Source organism: Choloepus didactylus, chromosome 8 (assembly GCF_015220235.1).
Source record: "Choloepus didactylus isolate mChoDid1 chromosome 8, mChoDid1.pri, whole genome shotgun sequence".
NCBI lineage: Eukaryota > Metazoa > Chordata > Mammalia > Pilosa > Megalonychidae > Choloepus > Choloepus didactylus.
Window position 1 is genome coordinate 4,824,810 of NC_051314.1, and position 22,244 is coordinate 4,847,053.

General features: G+C 51.3%; 2 protein-coding genes across 6 annotated transcripts in view; one reads left to right on the forward strand and one right to left on the reverse strand.

Moving 5' to 3' along the window:
• The window catches only part of CERK (ceramide kinase), a 53,133-nt gene extending 41,381 nt beyond the window's left edge, over positions 1-11,752 (forward strand). For all 3 annotated transcript variants that reach the window (XM_037845778.1, XM_037845779.1, XM_037845777.1), the window contains exons 9-13: positions 2,653-2,758; positions 4,484-4,560; positions 5,345-5,550; positions 6,959-7,167; positions 9,172-11,752. In XM_037845778.1, the coding sequence (XP_037701706.1) occupies positions 2,653-2,758; positions 4,484-4,560; positions 5,345-5,550; positions 6,959-7,167; positions 9,172-9,244 (671 nt within the window). In that variant the 3' untranslated portion in view covers positions 9,245-11,752. The remainder of the gene's footprint in view (positions 1-2,652; positions 2,759-4,483; positions 4,561-5,344; positions 5,551-6,958; positions 7,168-9,171) is intronic.
• Positions 11,753-19,869: 8,117 nt separating this feature from the next.
• GRAMD4 (GRAM domain containing 4) overlaps positions 19,870-22,244 on the reverse strand; it is a 100,384-nt gene continuing 98,009 nt past the window's right edge. For all 3 annotated transcript variants that reach the window (XM_037845080.1, XM_037845079.1, XM_037845081.1), the window contains exon 19: positions 19,870-22,083. In XM_037845080.1, coding sequence (XP_037701008.1) covers positions 21,979-22,083 — 105 coding nt within the window. In that variant the 3' untranslated portion in view covers positions 19,870-21,978. The remainder of the gene's footprint in view (positions 22,084-22,244) is intronic.

Here is a 22,244-nt window from a genome sequence, read left to right on the forward strand (position 1 = left end):
CCATTTACATCCGAGGAAACCGAGGCCTGAGGAGGTTGAATCACCTGCCCAGCATCTGATCTCTCTCGTGCTCTGGGTCAGTGGTTCTCAGAACCGCCCCGGAGGCTGCCGGGCCCACCCCGGCCTACACAGGCCTGAGAATGTGCGTTTCTGACAAGCCCCCCAGGGAGGCCCCGCGCTGAGAGCCTCTGCCCTCCAGCTCTCAGCTCATTTGACGGCCTAGGAAGAATTAGTAGGAGATGGAAATCAGCCTAGGTTATGAGAAAAAAATTATAGGCTGCATGTTTCAGTTCGTTGTGCAGTATCTTTTCAGCTTTCAAATGCAGAAAAAAGTTTTAAAACACGTAAAATGTAAGGTTTAGCACTTTTGTTATTTAGGTGAATTCCTTGGTTTATTTGATGACTTTCGTTTATCTGGTCACTGCACTTTATAGTTTGCTTTTCGGTAAATCTGGATTAAATTAATTCCAAATATTAAATCCTAACCCTTTTCTTGGGGGAGAGAAGAATAGTAAGTGACTGCATGAGCTTTACATAGCTTAAAGAGAGCTCATTAATTCAAAACTATGGTGTGACTTTAAAATTAAAATATAAGAAATACTAGCGTTATATTATCAAAACTTTATTTACCGAAAGGAATAACCAGTAAATTATTAGAAAATCCACAAGAATTTCAGTGAGACATCAGTAAAGGTGGCACTCATCAAGCCCCTCTGGGAGGCCTTCCCCAGGACCCCTTCCCCACCCCCCCATGGGGCCCTCCTCTCTTCCCCTGCTCCCCCACCGGTGCTCCCCCTGCCTCGTGTGATCAGAGCCCCCGCGCATCTCTCTCCTGAACTGCCTCACACACCCTCGCTCCTTAGCTGGTTGCCCCTGGTCTGTCCCTCAGGAGAGCTCTGGGGGTGCCGGGTGTCTCTGGGTCCTCACAGCCTCACTCCCACGTGGAGCTGCACCCCAGGGTGCTCCCCAGAGGCCTCAGGACCCCGGGTTTGGGTTTAGTGGGTGAGGAAACCCTCGCGGGGAAGTGCCCGCTCGTCCTGGAGGCAGCTAGCCGTTCTTGAGTGAGGGGACTCTAAAGGATGGTGAGGTGCAGAAAACGGGGTGCTGTCCTAGCCACATGGGGGTTAGGTGGCCCCGTCTAATGGTAGATAGAAATTCAGGAAAAAACGCCTTTGGAGGTTGAAGCCGGGGGATAAAGCAGTTGTCCCCTTCCCGTGCTCCCCCAGAGGGGCTGGTCACCCCCCTTGGCCCAAAAGAGGGGTCCTGGGCGTTCACACGGGTGATGGGCGAGGGGCAGGGGTGGTCCCAGGCCATTGGACGTGTCTGTGGCTGAGTGTGGACGGCCTGCCAGGCAGACTGTGAGGTCTGTGGGCTGACGTGCTGAGCCCCAGACATGTGAGGCCTGGGGAGCCCGTCCTGGGATCGGCAGCTCCCCTCACCAACGGTGGGGTCCCCTTGTCACCCCAGCTCTCAGCGTGAGGGGGTGAGGTTGAGGTGGGTCCCCTGTAGCTGAGGGCCCCCTTTTCCTCCATGCTGTTGCTGGCCCGGCCTGGCTCTCTTGCTGTCCAGGAGGCCGCTGTGTAGTTCATGTAGCTGGCACCACGTCGTGTCGTCACCCTCTTGGGACACAGCCTGGTCCCCCCAGCCCCCTCTCGCTCCTGCTCCTGCTCCTCCACGTCCTCCTTGGCTGCTCTCTCCAGATGTGGGGCTGGTGCACGGTGGCCGCGGGCCGGCAGCCAGGAGGGCTCAGGGCTGGGAGCACCACGGACAGCGCTGCAGCCCCCCAGGCCCAGGGCACAGGGGTCACTGCTCGCGGCCTGGAAGGGGACAGGTGACGGCCTTCAAGGGGGTCTCCTCCAAGGCAGTGGAGGCGCGGGGGCCTCTCCTGCACCCCTGCGCCCTGCAGGCAGGGTCACCCTTGAGCACACAGACACATGTCTGGGTCAGCAAAGGGGTCGTCAGGCCAAGGCTTCCGCTTTGCCAGTTTGTGTGGAGACACAGACGGTCCCCTGGCTCGATAGATTACACATAGGGCCCATTTCCCAACATCTGGAAACCTGAAGGCAGGCTTCAGGCTGGGAAAAGGCCAAAAGCTTTGCCTATCTGAAGGCAGACAGCAATTTAGATAAGGAAATAGTCTGTGAGCTCTTGCTGGGCTCCTTCCGTGCTCCTGTCTCCCACTCCCACTGTTTCCCATCTAGCCCCAAGGAAATTGTCCCTTGAGATTAAGGATATGTAAATACACTTTATGGCTTTAGAAAAAAATGCACCCTCCCTGAAATACCTGAAAACAGTCACGTAGGAAACTACCTTGTATGCTATAAAAACCTGCAGGAATGAGTAGAATGAAATCTTTTGCGTGAACACAGAGGACGGAGCGGCTCCCTTCTTTCACAGCGTGAGGGCGGCCGGCGCCTGCGGGCCTCACCCTGCAGCGCTCCCCGAGGCCGGGAGCGGGGTCTGTACCGCCCTGGGGCCGTGGACCCCCGGGGCAGTGCCGCCCTCTGAACTCAGGAGAGTGAGCTTTCCCCGAGGCCTTTCGGGAGAAGAAAGCGTCTTAGGTTTACTCCCCGGCGTTTCTGAAGCTAACGTCAGGGTGTCGGAGCCCAAAGCTGACCCGTGGGTTTTCTCTCCGCCGCACCCTGTCCCCAGGCGTGAAGACCTTCCTCTCCCACCACTGCTACGAAGGGACAGTGTCCTTCCTGCCGGCGCAGCACACGGTGGGGTCTCCGAGGGACAGGAAGCCCTGCCGGGCAGGGTGAGCGCCTTCCGTCCTGTGCTGCTACCACAGGCGGCCCCACGCGGGGCAGCGCCGTCGGGGCTTTCCCTGTGGAGGTGAACGTGGGGGGAGTGACGTGAGGTCCGCGGGCAGCGAGACCGAGGTCCGTGTGCGACTCAGAGCACCTGGGCAGGGGCGGCTGCGTCTCGCCATCTCGCTGTGCTGTGGGGGGACCCGCGGGCAGGGCCAGGCGTGGCCGGGTCACCTGTCTTGCGTTTCAGTGAGGGCTGACGAGCCTCGTCCCCCGCTCCTGTCGAGGGTCCCCGTTGTGGCGTCTGACCGGCGACAGATGCACATAAGGAATGAAAGAGAAAAGCGCTTTGCCGACAGCCGCGCAGGGGCTGGATGCTGCAGGGCCGCCGGGGGAGGCTCACGGGAGGGGCGGTGTCTCCAGCAGGAGCCCCACGGGCCAGGAGCTGCAGTTGGGAAGCCCCTGGGCTGGGAAGGCCGAGCTGAGCACTCCTGAGCGTCCGTGGAAAGGGCGGGGGACAGCAGGAGGGCACGGGGGCCTCTGAGTGCTGGGCTCCGGGGCTCCCCAGCCCACGCGGCTGGGCCCGAGCAGGCAGCGCCTGGACAGGGAGGGGCTTGTGGAGAGAAGGCGGCCCCTCGTGGGGAGGGGGCTGCTCCCGGTGCAGGAGGTGGGAGGAGGGGCTGGCTCCCCGGCCCAGCGAGCCGTTCCCAGGGCCCCGTTCAGGCGGGCTGAGGCCCCCCACACCAGGGAGCAGGCACAGGTGCCAGCCCAGCCCCGGGGGCTCCACTGAGACCATAAACGCCGGCACCCACCCACCACAGTTCATTTATGTTTATTGTATTTATACGAATTAACAAACTGACTTTTTTACCTGGTGCACATCCCCCTCCCACACACACACACACACACACACACACACACAATATGTTCAGTGGTGTGTGAGCAGTTTAAAGCAGGGCGTAAGTACATTTTCAGGTAAGCTGCCCTGGGCGTGGGCAGGTTTCTCTGAAGGTCTTGGCTGCACTCTGCAGCCTGAGGACGGGGTGGGCTTGAATTTTTGGAAGATGCTCCCATCTTTCTTTTCTTTCAAGGCCATTCACACTTAGGAAGGACCCATCTTCCCCAGAGTCCCTTCCTTCTTTAAGTGAAGAATTTGCAGCCACAAAATGAGAGTCTCTAGAGGCAGATGCTACTTTATTCATTGCATTCCTGAATCAGTTATCGAAGAGCCGATTTCCCCGGGAAAGCACGCGTGCTGTTTTACAGGGTGTGGACCCAGTGGCACCCAAGACCAAAAACGCGTTCTAGACTAACGACTGGTTTCTGAGTTAACTGGTCCAGTTGTTCATCTGCTTGTTAGTGCCTTGTTATCTGAAAGTAGATGAGTTCTCCAGCGGTGGAGCCCTGTCCCCTGGTGCTCTGTGCAGTCACCGCCGTGCCAGCTGCCAGGCAGAGCAGAAACCAACTAGTAAGACAGCATACATCTCCCCAGGTCATGCTCTGCTTTTTATGATGTTTATAAATCTTAGAGAAGAACATGTGTGATAAATGTGATTTTTAAAAGTAGACCTGCTTTTGAGAATTCAAATTAGTAAGCAAAAGAAACATTTTTAGTGAAGCTTTGCAGTTGAACGTTTTATTATATGAAAAGAATTGGAATATTTTTATGTCTGCTGAGTATAGGTATTTGTTAAATACACATATTAAAGGAAAGTTATGATCTTATTTTTCAGGTGCTTTGTTTGCAGGCAAAGCAAGCAACAGCTGGAGGAGGAGCAGAAGAAATCATTATATGGTTTAGAAAACTCTGGTAATTTCTGTAAAACAGACTCAGTATTATAATGGGGTGTTGTAGAATTTTAAAATTTTTGTGATTTTTCTGTCCATTCCTCTTCCCGCTGTCCTTTTCTTCTCCCTAAGCCGCGCCGCACATGTGTGTTCCCGTTAGCTGCAGACAGACTTGTGGGGATAGTAGATTCTGTGGAAGCTCCCAGGGCCACCAGGTTCCTTAGATTTACTGCCGGGATGCGTGGCCAGGGCTCCCACTGCCCCTGCTCTGGATCAGGGATCAGCATATTTTCTGGAAAGAGCCAGGTGGTGGCTGTTCTAGGCTTTGTGGCTGCTCTGTCCTCGCAGCACAAAAGCAGCCAGAGGTAGCAGGGAGGGAAGGGGCCAGGCTGTGTGCCAATAAAGTTTTATAGGCAGACCCCGAAATTTAAATTTCGTATAATTTTCGTATCACAAATTATTCTTCTTTTGCTATTTCTCAACCATTTAAAAGTTTGCCAAAGCAGGCGACGGGGCAGGTTTGGTCCACAGGCCCTGGTTTGCTGAGCCCTGTTCTCAATCGTTGTCCAAACATCACCCTGGGAGGGCGCAGGTAAAGGGGGTGGCTTTTGGGGACCCCGAGGAAGTGCAGAGCCTCCACGGTGGATGGTTCCGGGTTGTTGGTAAAGAATCTGCCATAAACGTGTGGCCGTAGTGTGGCGTGGGAGACACCCGGCAAGGTCCGGCCCCTCACGGGAGGGAGAGGACCCGAGCCCGCTGCCCGGGCGCCCTCACAGCTGACCGCCCGTGGCCTCTCTTGCCCCCAGAGGAGGTGGAGGAGTGGAAGGTGGTCTGTGGGAAGTTCCTGGCCATCAACGCCACCAACATGTCCTGCGCCTGCCCCCGGAGCCCCAGGGGCCTGTCCCCGGCCGCACACCTGGGGGACGGGTCGTCCGACCTCGTCCTCATCCGGAAGTGCTCCAGGTTCAACTTCCTGCGGTTTCTCGTCAGACACACCAACCAGCACGACCAGGTGAGCGGGCGACGGTCCCGACCGAGCCAGCGCCCGTCAGTTACTCGAAAGGAGGGGAGGACGGGTTTACTTTAAACTCTTGGTCCCGGTTACTCCTTGTAAAATTTCATTTACAATACACGTCTGAGCACAGAAAGGGAAAGGTGCGAACATTTGTGTATGTCTCCCTAGCATTTGTCTTATTTAATGCAGAACAGAGCAATATGGTAAAATTTTATGTTGCTCTTGAAGGTTGCTTGAAATAAAATCTTTAGTCGTGAATGTGAGTAATATCACGGAATTGTATATTTGAGAGTGGTTAAAATGTTGCATATACAAAAAATTAAAATATAAAAATTTAAAAATAAAACCCTCTGGCTCCGGGGATGGGTTCTGCTCAGACACCTGCACACGCCCTTCCGGAGCCACAGGCACCGCTGTTGTCCTCAGTGTAAAGGATGAGTCCTTTTCAGTCTAATACCAAGCAAGCTGGTTGATTTCCTTTTTTTTATTTAAATTACAATAGTCTCTTTAAATACCACTTGTTAACAAGACAGTAGGCAATTCTACAAATAGTTGTTAATTAACTGCCAGGCTTCTTTAAAATGTGTTTGTAGATGAGTTGCGGGTTTGAAAGGTATTAGTTATTTAGACCCGTGCCTGGTGCCTGGGAAGTCGGGGGCCAGGTCTCTCTTCGCCTCTGTGTTGCCGGGGCAGCAGGAAGTAGCTCAGGGTCACTGTGCGGTTGGCCCAATCCCGTGGGGGGCCCGGGAGGCCGGGCCTTGGGCTGGTCCCACCATCCCCCACCTCTCACCCCACGAGCCAGATCAATAAGGAAACAGAGATTTTGAATTGTAAAATAAATCAACTAGATTTGACAGACATTTGTAGAACAGTATACCCCGAAACAGCAGGATTCACATTGTTCTCAAGTGCTCATGGAACATTCTCTAGGATAGACCACATGTTGGGTCACAAAGCAAGTCTCAACAAATTTAAAAATATTGATATCATACAAAACACTTTCTTGGATCATAATAGAATGAAGTTGGAAATAAATAATAGGCAGAAGGTCATAAAATTCACAAACATATGGAGGCTAAACAACACACTCTTAGAAAACCAGAATTTCTTTAAAGAAATTATAAGAGAAATTAGTAAATACCTCGAGGCAAATGACAATGAAAGCACAACATATGAAAATCTATGGGATGCAACAAAGATGGTGCTGAGAATGGAATTTATTGCCCTAAATGCCTATGTTAAAAGAGAAGAGAGAGCAAAAATAGAGGAATTAAATTTTCACCTTGAGGAACCAGAGAAAGAAGAGCAAACTAACTCCAAAGAAAACAGAAGGAAAGAAATAGCAAAAATTAGATCAGAAGTAAATGCTAGGAGCCCAACGTTGCCTTTTGCTGTCTCCTGCTAGTTTGACTTCACATTTGTTGAAGTTTATCGCGTCAAGAGGTTCCAGTTCAGGTCCAAGTCTCTGGACGACGAGGACAGCGACCTGCAGGACGCGGGGAAGCAGCGGCTGGGGCACGTCTGCAGCGACCGCCCGCCCTGCTGCTGCCCGGCTCCCAACAGCTCCTGGAACTGCGACGGGGAGGTGCTCAGCAGCAGTGCCATCGAGGTCAGGTGAGGGGCGCGCCCGCGGCCTCGCGACACCCCTGCACCCACAGACGTGCGTCCCTGTCCTCATTGAATGAGGTGGCGGCATCTTAATTTTGGAAAGATGCTAGGGGGTGACTGTGTGCGTGTTGTTTTGCAGATGATTTTCTCTCTCTCTTTTTTTTTGTTGTTGGAGCCTCTCTGATTTGATTTTCCGCCACCCTGGCACCGGCATCGGTCTGTCTACCTGGCATTCTCTTCCTCTCCTAATTGATTTGAACAAAACGACCCATCTTCCCAGGTGCCATCTAAGTCCTGGGCTCCCTGAACCCCACGGGAGATGGTCCTGGCCCTCCCGGAGCCCCATCCCTGGGTGCGGACCACCTGCAGCCCCCCTGCCCAGGCTGACTGCAGGGAGGGGGCCCGCGGGTGCTGGAACCAGGAGGTCCGACCAGGGCTGGGAAGGGCGTGCCAAGGTTAGCCGGGGACGGGGAGGGAGAGCAACGGGGGGCTCAGTGGTGGAGGTTGTGCAGGCCAGGGCAGCCGGGGAGTTGGGGGGTGCTGGGAGCCCAGGTGCAGCGGTCCAGGGGACGCTCCTCACCAGCTCGCTGGTTGGCACTAAAGCCGTGTCGACCAGCCCCTGGGGAACATGGTGGAGCCCCAAGCGCGTGGCCCGGCCCAGTGCAGCATTGCTCTTTCGGCCCAGCCCCCAGCCACCTGCCCCAAGCTCGCTCCTCCTCCAGGCATCTCGGGGAGAGCGTGAGGAGGGTCCTCCCAGGCCGGGGCATCCCCTGCCTTTGGTATTGGATTCGTAACTCAAGGAACTATGTTGCTTAACCAGATGAAGTGTGAATACAAGGAAAATTGTTTTCCTTAAGAATCTAAGGTTAATGATTTAGAAAGACACGTTAAAAGCAAGTTGGTTTTTAAAAGGCTGTTGATGAGGTGTGGAAAATTATGAAATTGTGGAAGTGTTAGGAAATTCTAGAGGGATGCTGGACCAGTTACTTTGCAAATGTCTTTATGGTCTTGGTCCACTTGAATGACATCGACGCTCATGGACGACACCTTGGGGTGTGGATTAGAGGAAGCGAGTCCGCAGCCCGTGCCCCACCCTGAGAGATGGGTGAAGGGGGCGGCCCCGAGGTGACCCAGGCCAGGTGACCCAGGCCACGAGCCCAAGACCACGTGCTTGCAATTCCTGTGGTCAGTGGCCTTTCCAGCCGCAGTTTGCAGAAAGCTCTGCCATGGCTCCCCAGAAGCTCCTTGGGGGGGGGGGGGGTGTCTCCGCCTCTCACTCAGCCTGGATGGGCCGCGGTGTTCCGCCTCTCACTCAGCCTGGATGGGCCGCGGTGTGTGGGTCAGCGTGGTTAGGGGGTCTCAGCAGAAATGGGGTGATTTGTGATGCTGGCAGGCGTGTTTACTAGAGAAATAGGATACTTTGAAAATTAGGAAGGGCGTTTTCTTATGAACTCTATCCTACACATCTTGATACAATGCCTTGGACAGTGAATGACTTAGTTTTGGGTTTTTAATTACTAGAACATTCCTGAGGGGTTTGCTGGAGTGAATTTGGGAAGGTGGCTCTGCGGCTGCTGGGCCCTTCTGGGTTCACATCCCACAGCTTGTTGCTGTGGAACTGGGGCCCCCTCTGGGGGTCTGACCACCCCCTCAGCCACGGGTTCTCATGTCTGGGGCCCACTATTGGCCCCACTCACGTCCCTGGACTCCTCTCCATGGCCCTGGAGCCTTGGTGTTGCTCCCTCTTGGTTACTGCCGAGGAAACCGAGGCTCGCGGGGTGTTGGGATTAGACCTGGGTCGACTGGCAGCCCAGGGTTTCTCCACGTGGCCATTGGCTCTCTCCTTTGCTCCCCCAGGGAGTAAACAAATCTCTTTGCACCCCTGGCCTGTAGCTGAGGCCAGGGCAGCCCCTGAGTCCCTACCTCCGACCTTGACCAGGTGTGGGGCTCGTGGCAGCGGTCAGTGAGGGACACGCATGGGTTTCACCCCATGGCTGTTTGTCTCTGCAGGGTCCACTGCCAGCTGGTCCGACTCTTCGCTCGAGGAATTGAAGAGAATCTGAAGCAGGAACCCCTCGGCTGAGACGGCTCTGCCCGTGGACCACCTGCTCGCCGCGCTTGGGCAGCATGAACGTTATTTAAGACAATTATCGCAGACCAATTATGTTGATGTATACATTCAAATTTAGAAATTTATTTTTGATAGTTAAATCTGGGTTTTAGAAAAAGTATCTTTTGTCAACAACTTTGTGTACATCTTTGGCATTTTAAGTTCTATGTGAATCTTTGGACGGCATTTCACAACCAACAACTTTTGGAGGCTCTGGCTTTGTGGATTTTAACCACGCCAGCAGGCGGGTTTTCAGACTCCCAGTTTAGCGGCTCTATTGCAGTACTTTTAGGAACATTATCAAATGAGTAGTTTCCACTGGAGTTGCACCCTTTGGACATGACGTAGCTGCCAGCTCGCTCCAATCTGCTTTGCAAGACTTAGTCTGTAGTGGTTCGTGAATGAGTGTTGGGAAGTCGTGGATCCTCTGCCTGTTTCGCCTTCCTCATGTTCCTGTGGGAAGGCTCTGGGCTCCTCGCTGTTCTGTGCAGCCACAGTGCGAGGCCGCCCTGCTCCGGGTAGACTTTGAGAGCGGGGCCGTTTTGGCGAGAAGAGCACCGAGCCTAGCAGGTCTTTATCTCTGAGGTGCAGCTCCTGCCCGCAGCCCGCAGTGTCCTGAGACAACCTGCCACTGGCAGGGCTGCGGGGTAGTTTGTCCCGTCGACGGGTGTTGGTTGGCAGGAGCCCTGAAAACAGGCTGAGGGGCTGTTTGTCGAGCATTGGCAAGTTTTACTGTTTTTAGTTTTAGTTTAAACTATGGATACTTTGTATCAACACAAAGTAGATACTGTAGCTAGGCTGTTTGGAGGAATGGAGAGCAGCTGGCATTCAATAGGTAAAAAATTCACTCTAGAAATGCTGTTAATTTCCCAACCAAACACGTGAGCCCCCCACCCCGCCCCCAGCGGCCACTCTTCACGTCCAGGCTGGTGGCCCAATGCAGGCTCCGGGGCCTGCACAGATGTGTTTCTTGTCTTCATCTTATTTCTACGTATTTATTGAACGTCTTGTCGTTTTAAACCAGAATCAGACGAATGGTGTCTTTGTTGTTTGTGTCCTTCTCTACCCTGAGAGCACGTGTTCAGTTCCTGCTGGAGCACTGGAGCAGACCACACCAGAGGGCTTTCCCCGAAGGCATTCCTACCCCAATCCCGTCGTTTCTAAGTTGTCAGTTACAGGGTTCTCTTATTTTTATTCATATTCATGAATCTGATAAAATGTATTTGAAATACAGAAGATGCAGCTTAAACTTTCGTGTGCAGTGAGAGGAAACACGTGGCTTGGCTGTCACAGAAGCTGCTTTAGGAGCCACTGCAGGGTCCCAAGGAGCGGGGCTTCCCAGGGTTCAGGTAGCCCTTTAAGGGTTAACGGACATCCTCTAATTTGGAATTCTCAGAACAATTTAATACCTTGAAGTTTACATGAACTTTCCTATTTCACCATCTGGTCCACCCGAGAGAGTGGCTTTAATGGGTTTTTCTTGGGCCACGTCACCAGCGGCGACTGGAGGCGCCAGGTGGTGTGACGACTGGCAGCTGAACAGGTGTGCCTGGGGAGACGGGTCCGGGCCCGGCTGCCTCCTCCTCAGCGCTGCGCCCCTGGGGTGAGGCCAGCCCCTCTCTGAGCGTTGTGCGGCCCGGGAGCGCCGGCAGGGGCTGTGCTCAGAGTGGAGTCCGCGGGAGGCCGAGCAGGTCCCAAGCCCAGGGCCGTCACGGGGCCACAGGGCAGGGTCCTGGGGACGTGGTGATGCCCACGACTTTGTACAACATCACGAGGGTCCCCCAGGAAACCCTTCAGAGTCGTCACTGACCCTGATAAATTTTTCCAGCTTCCTGGTGTGCCCTAAAGTTCAGAGAATCGGCCCAGGCTGGAAGAGTGGGCACTTCACTCCCTGCTGCCAGTGTCGGTGGCGTTGGTGACGTTTCCCAGCCGCCCGCTGGCATTCAAAATGGCAGGCCTGGGGGCTGCTCTTGGGGTACCGAGTGACCCCAGCTATCCAGACACCCCGAGAATCTGTCCACAGGATGGGAAATAACCCTCAGACAGTCCCTCATAAAAGGTTCTGGTTCTCACAAAGCCTTTTAGAGGGAACAGCCCCAACCCCAGGACTTTGGTGTTTTAAGAAAGAAAAAAATAATCAGAAACAAATGATGGTTAGATAGTGAAAACTTAGGATCATTTAAAAGAGTTTATGTTTTAACTTCCTTTGTGGCTCATTGGTGAAAAAAAAAAAAGGCAGTAGTCACGCTCTGTAGCTCATTCTTGCTTATTCTGATGAAGAGTTGAGTGGTGGACGCTGCACCTGCTTCTCAATCGGCAAAATTTTGACTTTGCTCCTTCAAACAATCCTGTGTGGCCAGGGAGTACTGATGGAAAGGATTGTTCAATTCTCTGTCTAGTCTTGCTGGTTTCAAGATTAGAAAATGGAATATTTGATCTGATATGTTTGAAAAGACAAAAATAAAGTTACTTTGAGCAGAATTTGGCGTTTTTCTTTTTTAAATTATTGTCATTTTCAAAGTAGAGTATTTTTTTCTAAAAAACATACATGTACATGTTAATGAATAAGACTAAATGGCATTATTCACAACAGCCAAAAGGTGGAAACAACCTAAGTGTCCATCAATGATGAACAGATGAAGTGTGGTGTATGCGTACTGTGGAATACTATTCAGCTGTTAAAAGGAATGAAGTTCGGAGCCTGGGACAACCTGGATGAGCCTTGAAAACTTGCTGAGTGAGAAACGTCAGACACAAAAGGACAATCATTGTGTCGTTTCCACACGTATGTTGTATGATTCCATCCAGCTGTAGATAGAATAAGCCATTGCTAGACAGAGCGGACGAGAGGCCACCAGGGGTGGGGGAGGGGGGTGCAGCTGCTCCAGGGGGACAGTTTCTGTTTGGGGTGAAGGCAAAGTGTTGGTCACGGCAGCAGTGATGGTAGCACATTATGGACGGAATTAACACCACCAAACCATCCTTGAAAAATGGAAGTTCCATGTTCTATAGATTACCACAATAAATTTCTTTTAAAAAATGAATAAAATGAACCATGGCTCCCTCCCACTGAGAAGTGGCACTTTGCCCCCGAGCCCCCCATGTTGCTCCTGATGACATCATCCCCCCCCCCCGCCCCACAGGCCGAGCTGGTCACTCCCCCACGTGCTTCCGCCTTGCCCGTGCTCTCCCACAGCACACACTTGCATTTCACAGGTCGTGAACTTGATCTAGAAGGACCCGTCCTGTGTACCGTCCGCTGTGGCTCGCTGCTTCACTCAGTGTGCGCTGGGATTTACACGCGTCCATGTGCACAGCTGGTGGCTCTCTTCCCCGGCCACACGGCCTCCTCACCCCCGGCGGTGGGCGTCCCTCGGGTGGGCTCCTGGGGGCTGCCATGCGCCCGTCCACGGGGCCCAGTTCCTTGCTTCACATCTTTGCAAACACTCACCTCGTTGTTAATATTTATAGTGCACGAGTATGAAGTGGTATCTTGTCATTTAAATTTGCATTTCCTTAAAAACTGAAGAATTGGACATCTTCGCATTTGTTTAAGGGCCATTTGTGCTGCTGCTTCTGTGAAGTTTTGTTTTTCCCATTTTTTTCTGCTGGCCCGTCTTTATTCTCATTGAGTAAAGGATTATTTTGAATACTAACCCTTTGTCAGTGTATTTGCTGCAAATACCTTCATTTTGTTGGTTGTCTTTTCTCTCTTTTAATGGTGTTTTCATGAACAGAAGTTCCTAATTTTAATGTCAGATTTATCATACGTTCCCTTTATGGTTTTTGGCTGTGTCTTGCTGAGGAAATTGTTCTTAACCCAGTGTCATAAATATGTGCATTTCTATTATATTCTCAAAGTTCTACCCTCTCGCCTTTCTTATTTGTGTTTAACTCACCTGCAATTGAATTTTGTGTTTGTGAAGAAGGGATCTAATTTCATTTTTTCCCATATGGATAATCACATAGCACCATTTGGTGAAATGTCCATCTTTTCTCTACTGTGTGCAGTTCTGAGTCTGTCACAAATCACCTTTCCAAGGACTCCCCATTCTCTTCCAGTGCACACGTACCCGCCCCAGCGCCCCCCCCACGCCGCCTTAGCACAGCGTTAAACTCCCCTTTTGGGCCACAATGAGCCCACCCACCTTATTCTTTTTCTTTGGGGTTATCTTCACTGCTCTTGGCCTTTTATGCTTCCAAATGAATTATGAAGTTGCTTGTCAACTCACACACACACACCTGTTGGCGTTTGGTAGAATAGGCTCGGATTTCTGTCAGTTCAGGGGGGAAGGTATTTTACAGAACTGAGTTTTCCAGTCTGAATGTGGTATCTGCGTGTGTTTAGTTAGGTCCTCACTAACGTCTTTCAATACAGTTTTGCAATTTTTCCATAACTAATTTTTTTGTTTAGATTTATCCTTAAAAACTTTGTATTTTGAGACTCCTATAAATAGTGTTTTAAAAATTTTTTTAATTTTGTTTATTTTTGCTTGTTCCAACAAATACTTTCTGAGCGCCTACTACGAACTGGATACCATTGTAGGTTATAGGTAAGACTGAGGTAATTTTTTTTCAAGGCTGACCACATGATAGGGTATTTTTGAAAACACTCTGGGCTCCATGGTAACTGCAAGCAAGAGAAAGAATAAGAACTCACATTTTCATCACCAGTTAAAACTGAAGACACCTCCAGAGCCACCATCTTAAATTGTAAAAACGACAGGTGGCAGGACGTGAGTTTACGTGTTTTTGCGTGTAGGTGAATTGATGAATTGACACAAGTGATTCCTTTCTCACGACATTCAGAATCATGAGGATGGCACAGATAAAATTTATATATTAAAACTGGTATTTGACATTTCACTTCCAGTATCCCCAATACGTTCCTCTGCAACTTCAGCCTGTCCTTTATTTCTGTGTCTATTCAAGGCACCTCTGGGTTTTAATTTTGTTTTTACATAGAATTGCAGGTGATTTTTATAAATAAATGAATATAAATGTAAATACACACACACATACATACATACATATATACATACATACACACACACCTCCCGGTTTGTTTGATGAGCTGTTACAAGGAAACTGGCCGGGCCAAGTACCCAGGAGGGCTGATGAGGGAGACAGAGCTCTCTAAGGAACTCACTGAATGAGGGGTGGCTGGGGGTCCTGCGTGCCCGAGTGTGGCAGCACCCCCCACCCCCACCCTGTCTCAGCCTGCAGATGCGTTCTGTTTTGTCCACAGGATGTTGTTAACTTAAGGCTGGGAACCAGACCAGTTTTCTGAGATTTTGTAAGATGAAGTCAACCTTAGTCCATTAAAAGCCTCTGGTCCTGTCTGATTAAATGAACCTCGTTCTCACCCCTGACGCTGCAGCCTGAGCCTCGGTTATAAAACCAGTGTCCCCAGTTCTGTCCAGCATGGTCCCTGCCGTGGGTCTCAGAGACGGTCCTTGGTGTGGGAGACCTCTGGCCTGTGGCTGGCCGTCAGGTGTTTTCATGGAAGCATCAGAATAAAAATTATCACTTTCACCGAGTATTGCACGAACCAGGCAGCATCCAGTCAGAGAAGGGAGCTCCTGTAGACGGGTTTGCACCTGGAAAACTTGCCCCTTATTAACGATTGTCTGTTAATTTGGGCAGTTTCCTATAATCTTCTTATCATTTACAATTAATAATAGTAGGTTAGCCTCCTTTCCAGTCATACACATTTTATGTTTTTTCCCCTTATATACCAGTTTTCAGGGTACAAGTCCTTTACGTCCTCGGTTGATTTATTCCTCAATATGTGATTCTTACAATTGCTATTGTAAATGGAATTTTTTTCTTGTTTTCTTCTTCTGATTATTCATTGCTTGTATGTAGGAACACTTATTTTTACATGTTGATATTGGACCTTGCCACTTTGCTGAATTCGTTAATTCTAGTAGCTTTCTTGTGGATTCTGTGGGGTTTTCTATATATAGGATCATGTCATCTGCAAATAGGGAAAGTTTTACTTCTTCCTCTCCAATCTGGATGCCTTTAATTTCTTTTTCTTGCCTAATTACTCTGGCAAGACTTCCAGTGTGATGCTGAGTAACAGTGGTGACACTGGGCATCTTGTCTTGTTCTTCATCTTTCAACACCAAGTATGATGTTAGCTGTGGGTTTTTCAGATTTGCTTTCTATGGTGTTGAGGACATTTCCTTCTATTCCTAGTTTTCCCAATGTTTTTGTCAAGAAGGGCGCTGGATTTTGTCAAATGCCTTTTCTGTGTCAATCGAGATGATCATGTCTTTTTGTTTTTCCTTCGTTCTGTTAATGTGGTGTATTACATTAATTGATATTCTAATGTTGAAACACCCTTGTATTTCTGGGATAAATCCTACTTGCTCGTGGTGTATAATTCTTTTAATGTGCTGTTAGATTCTGTTCACTAGTATTTTGTTGAGGATTTTTGCATCTATATTCCTGAGAGATATTGGTCTTTAATTTTCTTTTCTTCTGGTATCTTTACCTGGCTTAGGTATGAGAGTGATGTTGGCCTTGTAGAATGAATTAGGGAGTTTCCCTCTTCAGTTTTTTGAGGACTTTGAACAGGATTGGTGTCAATTCTTGGAATGTTTGGTAAAATTCCCGTGAAGCCACCTGGGCCTGGACGTCTCTAAAAATCTCTTCACTAGTTATTGGTCTCTTGAGATCTATTTCTTCTTGAGTCAGTGCAGGTAGTTTGTATGTTTCTAGGAATTTGTTCATTTCATCTAGGTTATCTAATTTGTTGGCATTAAATTGTTCATAGTTTCCTCTTATAGTCCTTTTTATTTCAGTGGGGTCAGTAATAAGTCCCCCTTTTCATTTCTGATTTTAGTCATTTGTGTGTTTGCTCATTTTTTTTTCTCCTCAGTCCACCTAAAAGATTGTCAATTTTACTTATCTTTTCAAAGAACCAACTTTTGGTTTTGTTGATTTTCTCTGTTGTTACATCGTTATCAATTTCATTTATCTCCACTCCAATCTTTATTTCCTTCTTTCTGCTCGCCTTGGTTTAGTTTGTTCTCTTCCAGTTTTGAGGTTAGGTCTCTGATTTGAAATCTTTTTTTATTTTTGAATGTGAGCTTTTAGAGCTATAGATTTCCCTCAGCACTGCCTTTGCTGCAGCCCATAAATTTTGGTATGTTGTGCTTTCATTTTTATTTGCTTCAAGATATTTTCTAATTTCATTTGTGATTCCTTTATAACCCATTTTTTTTACTACATTGTTTAATTTCCACATATTTGTGAATTTTCCTTCTCCCTGTTAGTCATTTCTTACTTTATTCCATTGTAATTGGAGAAGTTATGTTGATTATTTCAGTATTTAAAAATTTGTTGAGACTTGTTTTACGACCTAAGATGTGGCTTACCCTGGAGAATGACCCATGTGCAGTTGAGAAGAATGGATGTTCGTTCTGTTGTTGTTGGGTGAGGTGTTCTGTATATGTCCATTAGGTCCCGGTGGGTTTAGAGATTGTTCAAATCTTCTCTTTCCTTGCTGATCTTCAGTCTGGATGTTCTACCTAGTATTGACAGTGGTGTATTCAAGTCTCCTCCTGTTACTGTAGAACCATCAATTTCTCCCTTCAAATCTGTCAGTATTTGCTTCATATACTTCGGGGCTCTGCTATTAGGTTCATATACGTTTGTAATTGTTACGTCTTCCTGTTGAAGCGTCCCCTGTATCAGTGCGTAATGACTGTCTTTGTCCCTTGTGTTTCTGACTTAGGGCCTGTTTCACCCAATGTTAATATAAGCCACCCCAGCTCTCTTTTGGTACTACTTGCATGTTATGTTTTTTCCATTCTTTCACCCTCAACTACTTGTAGCTTTTACTTGAAGATGGGTCTCTTGCTGACAGCATGAAGTTGGGGTAAGCTTTGTCACCTATTCTGCTAGTCTCTGACTTCTGCTGGTGAGTTTACTCTATTGATACTTGTCATCACTACTGATCTTGCAGGACTTTCTTCTGCCATTTTGCTCTTTAGCCTTTGTAAGTGTTACACCTTTTTTTGTCCCTCAATTATTCCCTTTGCCTACTTTCATATTTATTTGATTTTTTGCGTTGTACCATACTGAGTCCCTTCTCATTTCTATCTGGATATATTTTTCATCTATTTTCCTGTTGGTTACTTTTGGATTAAAATTTTAACATCCTAAATATATACCAATCGGATTACTGTCAATAGCGTGCACATACACTGTTCGTAACCCCTCCAGCCCCCACCTCTTTTTGTACTTGTTACAGATTACATCTTTATACACTGTATGTCCAAACCATAGATTTATCATTACTTTTTATGCATTTGCATTTTAGCACCTGTAGGAAGTAGGAAGTGGAGTTATACACCAAAATATACAATACAGTAGTCCTGGCATTTATTATAACTCCCGGATGGTTGCCTGTGCCTCGGGTCCTTATTTCTTTAGGCTGCTTGGAACCACGTCCCGTGTCCTTTCCCAGAAGTTTGCCAGTTTTATTAGTCGTTTTAAAGAATGAGCTTGTGTTTTTATCGATGCTCACTATTGTTTTGCCTTGCAGCAGTGCCATTTGTTTTGTAGTGTTATTTGTGGTATATTTGTAGTATTGAGTTGCAGTATTATTGGAATTATTCCAGGCTAAATATTTGCTAATTCATGATTTCTTTCTTCACGCAGGAATTTAGAAGTGTGTTAATATCCAACCATGGTGTTTTTCTATTTTTGTATCCTTATTTTACTGATTTCAAACTTAATCGTAATGTGCTCAGAGAAAGGATGCTGCCAGCTTTTGAAGGCATTTGCATTCTCTTGGTTCTTGCTTTACACACATCAGGTGGTTGCGTGTGTAAATATTCCTTGTGTGTTTGAAGAGGGTCTGCTCTGGGCGTACTGCCTGATCAGTCCAGCAAGGAGGGTGGTTATTTCTGTCTGCTCTCTCAGTTACTGAAATGATAAAACCAGTGATGGTGCATGTGTGAGTTACTGTCCTGTCAATTTTGCTTTATATATTTTGAAGCTAGATTATTAGGTACACCTGAACTTGGAATAGTTATTTCTTGCTCATTTCTCAAACTTTTAATAAAAATGCTTAGACTCTCTCTCTCATATTGCTTCTCCCCCTTGGGCCTACTCTGGTGGAAATCTGACACCTGCCTGGGGTCCTTGACCTTTTTCTCCCTGTGACCTAAGGTGAACAGATTAAACAGAACCCTTGCTTTGTGATGCACACCCCCTTTTGTCAATGTGTGGCCTGCTCTAATTTGTGTGATGTATTTACTCATTCATCCCCTATTGAATTCACGCATCAAGTTGCCAGATTACAAATAAGTAGACCCGGGGGCAGTGTTGTTAGTGACGTCTCCGACGTTCTGCCTTCCGTCTCTCTCTATTGCCCCCGAGCTCCCCGCAGCCCTCGGGAGCCCCTCGTCTGATCTGAGCCAGACCTGCGGCTTTGCTGGAGGCCCCGCTGTGGCCACACTTCTCCTGGAAGGGGGCTGGGGTCCCGCGGTGGTGCCACAGCCCCCGCAGGGACAGGGAACCCTCTTCTCTTCCACGCGCCTCTGGGGCAGCAGGGAAAGCCCGGAGAGCCCCGACGAGGAGTGCTTCAAATGCACAAACTGAAACACGCAGGATCACAAGGAAACCAATTACCTTGAAATAGTCGTCAACCTACTGTTCGAGAGCAGCGGCCTAGTGTACACGTGCTGCTTTGACGCACACACAGAACAGGCGGACTGAGGTCACCTGTTGGTTGTTGAAGCCTCGGCAGGGCCAAGGCCATGGCCCCTGACCTGACGGTCTCTGGAAAGGCCGTGCCCGCGTCGCGGCTGGCGTGGGGGACGCGGCCCCCCAGCCCTGTTTGTTGCACACGTCCACCTTCGCCAGGTCTGGTTCCCTCGGTCCTGCCCTGTGGGGTCTGCACTGCCTGCTGCCGGTACTCCTGGGAGGGAATATCCTGGGACCCTTGGGTGGGTGCCCTGGTGGGTGGGCTCCCTGTCCGTGGACAGCCGGGCATGGGCTGCAGGGAGGTTGCCCAGGACAGGGGTCAGCGGTCTGTCACTGCCCAGTGACCTGTCGTCCTCCCTGTGCGTCTCGCCCCTTGGGCTGTGCCCGGCGCATGGTGGGACAACACACTGGCTGGGCGGACATGGACGGCAATGGAGTGGGGACACCTGTCTTGAAAGGCCGTGCCTGTGGCCCCCACGCTGGGCCCGTCCTGCCCCTGCCGCACTCCCTGAGGGCCATCGGGGCACCACCCTCAGTGGCTCCCAAAGCAGCAGGTCCCCGCGCCCCTCTGGGCCCCGGGCAAGGGCTGCTGGGGATCCCTGTTGCAGGACCCTGAGCCTCCCACCGCCCAGACCTTGGAGAGATGCCCAGTGCCCTGGCAGCCGGACACCACCTCCAGGCAGACCACACCTGCCTCCCAGGCTCAGGTGCTGCTTTCACCCCTTCTCCTAGACACCCCTCTCTCGGGGCGCCCCCTCGACATTCTGCTCCCCACCCCTCCCCACAGCACTGGTGGCTGCAGGGACCCCAGGAGCAGTGGGTGGGACACCGCGATGCTCGGAGGCCCTCCAGGAAAGCTGCAGACCACGGGCTTAGCACAAAGCATTTTAGGTTTATTAAATAAAAATTATAATTTATACAAGACTTTCTTTAAACAAACAAGGTTTTCTTAAAAAAATGTTAGACGGGAGTTCTCATCGGTCCCTCCTACAGTACAATCCTTTGTTGAACAGAAGTTACTCGGGTAATGACTATTTACAGACCAAGTCTCAGACGTAAAAAAATTTAACATCCGTTCTAGTTCAGAGATTAGTCGTAGAAATTAAATACCTGCCCGTGTGTGCCCGACTCAGCAGGCGTTGCCGGGCCCCGCTCTCCAGGCCCTGAGGCCGCGCGGGTCGGCTCTGCGCCCGGCAAGGCCTGGCCCGGGGGCTCTGGGAGGGCGTCCAGCGGCCACGGGTCAGTTTTCACCTCCCTTCTCCCAAAGGGACTCAAACTAAATCCCCGCATCCTGTGCCGGCTCAGCCCCACTCAGCGCATGGGACCCCTCAGCCCCCAGGTCCGAGCTCAGAGACGAGGTCCAGTGTGCAGGACGCGAGGCCCTCGGCAGCCTGGCACGGGGCGGCCCCGGGGGGCACGTCGGGGAGTCCGGGGCCTGAGCACCGCCCCCCGCGCTAACAGCAGAGCCACGGGCTTTGCTTCCGGACATTAAAGTGCAGCCCACCCTCACCACCATCGCTGCCGCTCGCCCCGTGCCGCCCGTCCCGGGGCCTGGGTGGGCCACGCAGGCCAGTGGTCAGCCCGACGCCCGGGTGGGGTGGGCTTCACCCGGCTGGGCAGGGGCGCCCCGGGAGCCAGTGGGGACGAGACCCCAGCCCACCCCCGCCGCCCCAGATGCAAACCCAAACCAGCAAACGAGGGCGGGCAAAGGTAAAAATCACATCTGAAAAACGATACAAAAATAAGAAAAACAGCTTGCTCTCTGTAAAAAATATAATCTGTGTCTTCAAAAAACAACAACCCCCACAACACCCCAAGACCCCAGGACAAGCTGAGGAACTGGGGCGGCTGCGCAGGGATGTTGGGGAGGGGCCCGTCACCACGCTGCCCCTACCGCTCCTCGGAGCCCCCGCCCTGGGACCCCTGGGCCGGTGTCCTCCCCACCGGCCCAGAATCACCCGAACCCCCCAACACCCCCTCGGCCTCCGCTGCCCCATCCTGGGGAGCATGCTGCATTCTGTTTCTGGGGTGCAGTGGGGTGGGGGTTGCTGCCGCCTGGGACCAGCGCTCAGCTCTCTTCCAGGTCACCCCCACACAGTGACCCCCTGGTGTCCTGTCCAGCGCGGCCTGGCATGGTGGCCCCATGCCTGGATGCCCCGTCTGCCCCTTAGCACCCCCAAAGCCCCCAGCCACTCGCTCTTAGGCCGCACCCCCACCCCTTGAGGCCGAGGTTAATTTGTTGGGGGTGCAGCCAGGGCTCAGAGCCCCCCAGAGTCTCAGCAGACGCTCTCCTGGGCCTCTCCAGAGGACGAAGGGTTAAAAAGATGTGCTTTTAGTGACACTGTCCCAGGCAGGTCCAACATGTGGGGGGCTGGGCTCAGCATCCCCCAGGGAAGGTTGAGTCCAGAGCTGGAGCCCAGGGGTCAACCCCCCAGAGTCTGCTGAATCAGCTGCACCTCGGCCCAGTCCTCCCACCCAGGACCCCCCAACCCAGCCCCGCCCCAGCCCCCCAAGGACAAACAGCTGAGTGACCAGACCGATGGCCTCGCTCCTTGGTGGTAGAGAAGGGGACCCCATTGCACCATCTTGTTCCCCTTTAACCTCAGGAGGTGAAAACCCAAGCGCCCCTCAGATATGGCTTTTTGGAGGAGGAGCTTGGCGGTGGGCACTGGCAGCCGGGCAGCCCCTGCACCGGGTCGGGCACAGGGAGGCGCCGAGTCTGGCGGCACCGGCCACGGCCCCCAAGGACCCCCTGCCCTTCCACAGCCCCACAGACACCTGAAGAGGGCTCGATGCACCTGCCAGCATGGCACCCGTCCCCGTCCCGCCCAGACCCGGCCCTGCCGTGGGGGTGCCTGCGGATGCCGGGGTACGGCCGCCTCCGCCAAAGCCCCAGACCAAGGGGGATACTGCAAAGCTCAGCTTCCCCCCACCCCACACTGCTTGAGAGAAAATTCCAGCCGCGTCCGGGGCCGGCGGTACTAGCTGTCGCTGCCGGAGGCTGCGGCTGATGTGATCTTCACGTACTGGCTCAAGATGGTCTCGAAGGCCTCGTCTCTGTGGACCATGGCGCCAAACACGAGCGGCTGGGGGGAGGGACGCGGTCAGCCCAGGGCAGCCACTGGACGTGGGAACTGGCATCTTCCCGCAGCCTTTGGCTGAGACCCCCCCCAAGGCCAGTGCACGTGGCCTGTCCCCGCATCAGCGCAGAACCAAGCAGCATCGGGTGCAAGATGGCAGGTGCCCC